Source organism: Solanum tuberosum, unplaced genomic scaffold (genome assembly GCF_000226075.1).
Source record: "Solanum tuberosum cultivar DM 1-3 516 R44 unplaced genomic scaffold, SolTub_3.0 scf00420, whole genome shotgun sequence".
Classification (NCBI taxonomy): domain Eukaryota; kingdom Viridiplantae; phylum Streptophyta; class Magnoliopsida; order Solanales; family Solanaceae; genus Solanum; species Solanum tuberosum.
In genome coordinates, this window is record NW_006239340.1 from 208,082 (window position 1) to 216,856 (window position 8,775).

General features: G+C 34.5%; 1 protein-coding gene across 2 annotated transcripts; it reads left to right on the top strand.

The window, feature by feature from the left end:
* The first annotated feature begins 1,260 nt into the window (after positions 1 to 1,260).
* On the top strand, positions 1,261 to 7,388 carry LOC102604584 (RNA-binding protein 2). Of its 2 annotated transcripts, none has more exons than XM_006362753.2 (6): positions 1,261 to 1,500; positions 4,658 to 4,848; positions 4,950 to 5,232; positions 5,328 to 5,389; positions 5,470 to 5,551; positions 6,706 to 7,388. In XM_006362753.2, exons 1-6 carry the CDS (start codon positions 1,422 to 1,424, stop codon positions 6,810 to 6,812), a joined length of 804 nt encoding a protein of 267 aa, XP_006362815.1. In that variant the 5' UTR covers positions 1,261 to 1,421; the 3' UTR covers positions 6,813 to 7,388. The 2 variants fall into 2 exon arrangements, with proteins under 2 accessions (XP_006362815.1, XP_006362816.1); XM_006362754.2 differs by having other exon boundaries at positions 4,664 to 4,848.
* Positions 7,389 to 8,775: the final 1,387 nt, after the last annotated feature.

Consider the following 8,775-nt stretch of genomic DNA (forward strand, 5'->3'; position numbering starts at 1 on the left):
TAAACAGTGAATGGGGTGGGTTTATATAGAATCCCAAAAAATGGATGAATTCTCGATGTGGGACTGCTGGGATTTTGAAATTCTTAAAGGATAAAGTGCGAGTTGTACGAAATTGTACGATTTCGAACGAAATCGAAGAAAGAAAAAAGGAAAATCAGAAATTGGAAGGATATTACCGTTGGGAGAACAAACCAAGGAGCTTCGCGTGTCCTTGGTCTCGTGCCAAGCACGCTCGTGCTGTACGATTTGAAAGAGAGAAGAGTAAATTGAAGCGGAGGCAAGGGAATCGGGTTCGGGTCATTCTTGGTTTGCCGGGTTTGGCTTCGCTGGTGAGGAAGAAGATGTAACAGGGTCATTCTTTTAATCCAAATAGGCCTTGGTTGAAGGACCTGGTCCTTTTACCATATCTTAAATAAATTGAAGTATTTAATTAAATATTAAGCTTCTCAACTTTAACAATGTAAAATAATCATAACAATTAAAATTATTTTGAAATAAAGAGAGTAGTTATGTACTCTAATTGATCTTTGAGGAAATAAAATGTACACTTAGTTAAAACTCTATTTTTAGTAAAATGATTTTTTAAAAAAAATATTTATTCAAAGTAATGAATACATAAATCCATATATTATAAGTATATGAAGATATATATATATTATAGGTAAATGACCCAATTGCCTTGAAAATGGTCCCGAAAGATTCGTAAATAATTATTTCATTTTGTTTGAAATCAAAGAAGCTTGAAAATTAACTAAATTGTGGAGGGCCAAAATTGGGTGTCAACATAGACCACTCCAAAAGGTATTCCCAATCCTTTATTTTGTAGCAGTCCTTTCTTAAATTACAATAATATCATTAATCCCTCATACTTTTTGTGTGGCATTCATACTAATAATTCATTTAATTATACGAATTAATATAATACTGTACTTCTTGTTCCACCCTACTTAGCACATTACTAATAAATATTTCTTTTTTTACCAAAAAAAATATAAAATTCATTTATCTTGATTCCTGTGATATATTTTACTTTTTGCGATTCAAATTATATAAAACTTTGATTAGTATTATTTTAAACATTTGCCGTAAGACAAGTCACAAATTTTAATACTTTTCTTATACGAAAAAGTTTCTGAATATCTAATTTTTTTAAATTGATCTAATACAATTCAACTCCGAATAAAAGTTAACAATAAGTTATTTTTTCCAAATATGAATAAATACGTGTCAGATAACTATTAGAGGTAGTATCATACAACATACACCTGATATACAAAAACAATAAAGCCCTAAGCTTCTCTTTCGCAAATCAAAATCCTCAAAGATTTCTACTTAATTCCTTTATCCCTCTCTGTTTTTTACCAATTTTGTTTCATTTTTGGGTTGTGAATTGTTGTAGTAAGTGTAGAGAAGAAGAAAAGATGGGGGATGCTTATTGGAATCGTCAACCGCAGCTTCCTCAATCTGCTGGATTGCTCAAACGACCTCGCACTGAATATGGTATGACCATCTACTATTTTTTGTTTAAACACTTTTTGTAGCTGATATTTGATTATGAGGCGAAATGATCTTTTTTCATGTTGCTTTGAAAATTGGCTTGTAATTATGGCTTAAATTGTGAGAAATTGTGGAACGCTGGAGCAATTTTTGTTTAGTTCAGTCATGGAGAACTACATTTTAGCCATTTGGAATAGTTCAAGTTATAGATTGATGCGTGATGAGATTTTGAAGAAAGAGAAATTCACTGTAAGTTAGATGGAAATGTTTTTGTAGGATGTGTTAGAGTTTTATGAACTTTGAAGATAGTAGAGAAGCTAAGTTTAATTGAACCGAAAATAATGAATACATTTTTTTTTGAGATTAGCATTCCATGATATCAGTATATAGCAGAAAACAATTTCTAAGAAGTTTATGTAAGGCAAACAATTATAACTTTACTCCGGCAGATCCAAGAATAGAAGATATTCTAGTTTGTAGAGAAATAAAAACCTTTGAGGATGCCTTTACAGGATTTAGAAACAAAAGGAAAGGATCAAGTACACCTATGGGGGACATAAGGCATCCAAAGAGAATAAAGTTAGGAAGCAGACTTGTGTATCTGGGGAATGGAGATACTTGATCCTTTTCACTATTATAACAAGCAATAACCTGTGTTTGATATTTTTCTGATCAACCATTTGCTTTGAGCAAGGTACAAAACGAGGGCCTCCATAGTAACCTTCTCAATCAACTCCACGCATGTTTGAACTCCAGTTCAGTTAATAGGCCTGATCCATGAATAGAAGCCCATACTTCTGCTTTGTTCTGAACCAAGACTAATCTCATTATGAATACATTTTTTCCACATGTAAGTCAGTGGTGGATTCCGAATTTTCATTAAAGAGGTTTGAAATATGTAAATGTAGTGCCTACAATTTGAACTTGAAATCTGAAGGTGAATTTTGAACCCCTAAACCACGAGCCAACCTCTACTATAGTGTTTAGGGGAGTCAAAATATATATAATATGTGCATAGAAATAAAAAAGATTACCATATATATAATGGTAAATTTTTTTCTGAGGGGGTTCAGGTGAACACTCCCCACCTCCCTAGATCTGCCTCTGTCGTAATTTTTGAATAGGGATGGCAATAGGATGGGTGAAGCCTTGCCCTGCCCCATTTGATAATTTTTTTGTTTTTTAACCTGCCCTATTTAGCCCCCTGTTCAGCTTTTTTACTTTTATGTTTGCAACTGTGCACTTTTTTTTTCTTTCTACAACCCAAATCATCTTAATTATAATCATCCAATGGTTTGGGGGTATTGCAAATGCAGTATGTTCTGAGATTTCATTTGTTCTTCCTATTTTATTTGAATTTGGTACATTCTTTACTTCTTTATCAAACATTTAAATTCAAAGTAATTAATTAGTGTCCAAACTGGATGTTGAGACTGCTGTTGCTTGGAAGTTGTTTGAAATATTGCGAATCCACAACAAAATCTAAAAGCAACATCTACAAATCTGCCCCGCCCCGCCCCACCCCCACCCCACAATAAATTTTCAACATCTACAACCTGCCCCGCCCCTCCCTGTCCCACAAAAATCCAAACCCTCCCTGCCCCGCATAGCTCCAAACCTGACCCGCCCTGCATCCACATCCACCCCGCCCTGTTGCCATCCCTATTTCTGGATCCCCATGGTGTACGGGGTTTCAAAATTGCATTTTGTCGCAAGTTTGAATACTAGGCGTTGCATTCTTGCATTTCTTAAATCCCTTTATTAGGATGTGCGACTCTGGTACGGTTGGAGATAGACGGGTTGAAAACATCGAAGAGTCTAGTGGTTGTCTTATGATATTTCTGGTAATAAATCTTATTTTATGTAGTTTCTCTGTGCATGTATTGAAACGCAAAAACATCAGGAGACTGGAGGTTTGTAGAGCATTATCTTGGAAATGGTAAAATTTGGCTCTTAAAAAGTTAGTTTAATCAATTACTTAAGCTTTACGGCTAAATTAATCATGGTTTTATTGGTGGAGGTTTCTTAAGGAAACACAAAATTCGATTTGAGGCTGGAGTAACTTTTAGAATTAGCAAGGACATGTCTTGAGTTTTGACCATCTATTCTAAGGATTTTCATGTGTAGTTTGTGCATACCAATTTACAGTTATAGTTACATATGCTTAGGTAGCACATGTTGTATAGCTACACTTTTTTTTCATCCATGTTGTCATTTGGATCTACTTCTTTTTTAATAATCTTGGCACATGTGAGCTGAAACCAAATGTGTGGAACTTTTTGTTTTTGTAAAAGTAAGACACCATTTCTTCTTTGAGATTCTGCCACCCCGTTTATAGACTTCTCATGATTCACTGAAATCAAGGACAAAAAAACAGAGAAAGAAGAAGATAGAAAGGTGGAAAACTGGATTGTTCTTGTGCCAAATGACGAGGATTTTAGCTCCAAACTCAAAATTTAACCACATGTGTTTCTTTTCTTATCACTTTGTGGTGTGTTTTGATTGGTTTCAACCTTAACAAGCCCCTTTGACCTGATCACAACCAACCCAATGAATTCTAATAAGTTGCTTTGTCCCCTCTCCCAGCTCTTTGTACAATTATAGTGATGTTGGATCTTGTTGAGTAATGTTCTGTCTAAAAAAGAGTTCTACATCTTAGTTTTACTTCCTTTTCTCAATTTCTCATTACTGTAGAAGCCCCTTTTGGGAAAATGATCGGCCAATTTCATCTCATTCCTCTTTACCAGCTTATTGTGAAACTATTTGTGGTTTCAGAGTCAATGCTGGAGCTGTTTATGCATCCTCCCTGTATTGGTTCTACAATGGTTATGTCACCAAGTTTCCAGTTCTACCTTGAGCCTGATGCTGATTTTTAAAATTGGCCCTGTATTTTCATGTCACTGATGATTTTAGCTACGAGATTTTCCATCAGCAATTGCCTTTTATATTCTGTACTTGTTCCCAGTGCCCTATATTCTTGCTTCAGTCTTACTGTGATTGCGGTGCTTTTATGTGCAAGAAGGCCATTTTGATCTTACCTATTGGCAAATGAAACTTTATCCTGTTTGAGGACAAAGTATATTCCATGCGAGTAACATTCTACACTCACTTTATTATCTGTTTCGAAAAGCATATGTGGTTTGACCATATTTCTTTGCAGTACCAGATATTCCACAATCTGGGATGCCATCAGCTTATGAAGTGCATCATTACTTAGGAAGGAATGATGATCGTGAAGGACCTCGAGTAGTGGACACACAATCATTCGGATCAGCATATGATCGTGGTGTACCTCGAGTAGTGGACACAGAGTCAATCGGATCAGCATATGATCGTTATCTCCAAAGTTCGGTAATCACTGAAGCTGACAGTGCTCCTACATTCCTCAGGCATGCTTGGATTTCGTGCTAATTTGGATTTTGTTTTTATTATTCTTCCTCTTCCTCCTGTAGCAACTTTCTTCTCTTCCAGTCGGAGAAGCTAATAACAACTACAAGGGGGTTGGATTAGTTAGAGCAGGTGGTGGTGGTATACCTGCCCTTCCTGTTCGTGATCCACTTCCATCAGTTCGTGGGCCAGAGCTAGCACCAAATGGAAGAGCTATGGTATTTAGTGGCCAACTGCCAGTTGAACCTATGCCGAGGCCTCGTGAAACACTATCTCTCCCTCCTGATGCTTCTAACACCCTCTACATAGAGGGACTTCCTTCAGACAGCTCCAGGAGAGAAGTAGCCCGTATCCTTTGAGATGTAATTTACTGAATCATTATTGGACAGTTCTACTTAATTTCTGAATATATCTGTTACTTGTTCCCTAACTGCACTTAAAAGACATTTTTCGTCCTTTTGTGGGCTACAAAGAAGTCAGACTTGTTAGAAAGGAATCAAAACATGTAAGTTGATGTTTATGCCTTTTCTATTAGTATAGTATTTATCTACCAGGTGGTGTTTTGATAAAAACTTCATTTTGCAGCGTGGTGGAGATCCTATTATCCTTTGCTTTGTGGATTTCGTAGATCCAGCGTGTGCTGCTACTGCTTTAAGTGCATTGCAAGGTGAGTTTTTTCTAAATTATAATAATCCACTGTCCAACTTCCGTTAGCGACTTGTTATCTCAGCTGCAGTGATCTGATCTATGATGTTCACTCAGTGTATGTGGATGTTGCTCGAGTGTTTTCGAAGTGCCATTCTCTCACTTTGCTTTTTCAATCTACAGATCTTGACAGTTCAATTTGTTTCAGATACATGAGTGCTCTAGTTGTGATTCTTCATTCCTTTTACATAGTTAAATTGTGGGGTAATCTGTGGAGTAAAACCCACTTGCTTTATATGCTAACTTCCCTTAGATGTGTATATCCATTGATGACCTCTCTTCTTTGTGCACGTGCAAAGCCCTATGGGCAATGCACCTCAGGGAAGAAGCACTGCCTTCTTTGACTTTAGTCTGTAGTCCTTTTCTTTTGATCTGTCCATTTCCTTCACCCATTTCTTGTGTAAAATACCGCACCTATATTTCAAATAAAATATCCAAATCTATAAAGAAATTTTACTGTAGTTCCACTTATTACTCCTAAAGATCCAGATTTACTTGTAGGACTGCTGTTAGGTCTGCCATTCAAGAATGATGTCGCTTATATTTTACATAATTAATGTGATGATACTTGCTGTCCAATCATTTATTTAGAGGATGGGGTTAATCTCTAGCTGCTGCTGTGATAATTGACATGTTCTTGCTTGCTTCATTCAGTTTAAATATCTAATGTTCCACATTATCTTGTGATACTTGCATTCTGGGTCATTTATTTGTATGACATACTGCGGTGGCAAATTCTCATTCTTCTATTTTGGTTAACTATTTTTTCACATGATTATATGACACTACTTGCATTCTAGATTCATAGGACATGCATACCTTCTATCTACTGCTGTCTGCTGTGGCATGGTGTCCTCTTTCCTTTAGTTTCTTGTTATTTGCTCTTGTACTCTGTTACCCACCATTATGAAAATCTTCTCATATTTCCGGTTATGATTGATCGGTTTTTTCATGTTTCTCTGGACTTGCAGATGCATATTTTCGTTCTGTCTATGAGGCCAACTCACGTGTGCACAATAACTAAAAAAAAACAACTTTTTGGAATTTACTACCATAATATATGAGGTTTCTTGTGGAATAATCTTACAAGTGGTCTCTGCTGTTGAATTTTGCCAGGTTACAAAATGGATGAACATGACCATGATTCTGCTTACTTGAGGTTGCAGTTCTCAAAGTTTCCAGGTCCGAGGTCTGGTGGCTCGGGCAGTCGTGGGAAGCGATAAATAACATCCACCAGCTTCTTATTTACATATTGCTACGTCTGAATTTACTTATGTATTATGTAGTGTTTCTGGAATGTGCAATTCACAATTGGCTCAACAGTAGGCGCTAGCCATGGTTACAGTAACATGCTGGCTATTGGTTTTTGAAGCGGGAATTTTCCGCTTCAACAGACCTTTAAAGCCAGTGAAACTTTGTTTCTGAGATGGTACAACTTGATAGGCAGATGCAGGTTGTCGTACTAGACTTCTAGTTGTCTGAAGAAATGTTTCTAATTTTATTTTAGACAGTGGAATTTTTGTAAGTAATATGGAACTAAGTGTGGGAAATGGGATAGTTTGGGTTGATTCAAGTGAGTTGAATCAATAGATTGGTTATTTCTGTCTTCTGCACAAGTTGAAGCTAAAATGGGTGGGAGTCTAACGAGCCTGTTTGGATGGCTTGTTTCAAGTGGTGTTATGTCAAAATAGGTTTTAAGCATTTTTGGAGTGTGTATAAATTAAAAATGTGCTTATGAACACTTGTTATTAAGCCCAAAAGACAATAATATGCAAAAAGTTATATGTTAGAGAGCTTAACTTATAATATTTGGCAAGCAATATGTCCATTCAAACAGGCTCTTATGATTGTTGTCTTTTTGTACTTTTTTTTTTTTTTTTTTCCCTGGATTTTACTGGCAAGCAATATGTCCATTCAAACAGGCTCTTATGATTGTTGTCTTTTTGTACTTTTTTTTTTTTTTTTTAGTCGAGGATTTATAACCTCACTTTTTGGGACTACATCGGATATGTTGTTATTTTCATAGGTTAATTTAGATTATATATTTTGCCTAAATCAGTTCAATATTAATATGCATAAAAATGTATTTGAGTTAATGAATGAACAAATGTTAAGCTGCCCAACTTTTGACAAGTTTGGTGGCTTGTAGGTTTTTTTAATCTTTCTTTGGGTTCAAATAGAAAAATGTTGTAATAAAGAATGAAATAATTTTCAAAGAACAAAATCACGGGATAAATGGCGTAGAGATCTGAAAGGGTGATTTGTGGCAGACAAGGTCAAATTAGGAAAGTGAATTAGATGTGAATGATGTTAGGCTTCTTTCCTTTTTTTTCTTGTTTTGTTTTGTTTTGTTATGTTTGATTGGGCTTTTGTTGGCTAAATTTTTTAAATAAAATGGCTACCAGGCCATCAAAAAGTTGCTTTAAAAAAGGGAAATTTAATTTTTTTAAATGTCAATATTTTGACATTTAATAGGTTTCCTTAGCCATACTTTCAATATTTATCTAAAATGTCAATATTTTAGTTTGTTATGTATTTGATTTATGTATTTTTTTATTTGTTTGATTTTCAAGAGTACAATTATTTAAAAGGAGAAAATTAAGGGAGATAATATTTTTAAAAAAAAGGAACATATCACTTAAAATTCTCATCAGTTACAATTTCAAAAAAAAATTTCCTTTTTCATTCGATTGGATCAACTTTCCTTTTTATCATGTTTTCATTATAATTGTATACCAATAACTTTACATGTTATGTGCTCACTTTACCATTCAAATTAAAACTGATTTTTTTACTTTCATAGTGAAAACTACAAATTGTATTTCAGTGATCAAAATTGTATTACATGATGCCAAATATATTTTTCTTTTATTTGTATTACAAAAATATTACTAAAAAAAAATTTCCTTTTTCATTCGATTGGATCAACTTTCCTTTTTATCATGTTTTCATTATAATTGTATACCAATAACTTTTACATGTTATGTGCTCACTTTACCATTCAAATTAAAACTGATTTTTTTACTTTCATAGTGAAAACTACAAATTGTATTTCAGTGATCAAAATTGTATTACATGATGCCAAATATATTTTTCTTTTATTTGTATTACAAAAATATTACTAATTGTATCTCAATATAATCTAATAATTACATATGAATATGATTTATGAAAGGATACAAGATT

Excerpts from the sequence above, each read along its gene's own strand:
- LOC102604584 (XM_006362753.2), top strand. The coding sequence starts at position 1,422 with ATGGGGGATGCTTATTGGAATCGTCAACCGCAGCTTCCTCAATCTGCT. Across the intron at positions 1,501-4,657 it reads ACGACCTCGCACTGAATATG|TACCAGATATTCCACAATCT; the intron begins GTATGACCATCT and ends ATTTCTTTGCAG. Across the intron at positions 4,849-4,949 it reads ATCGTTATCTCCAAAGTTCG|CAACTTTCTTCTCTTCCAGT; the intron begins GTAATCACTGAA and ends TTCCTCCTGTAG.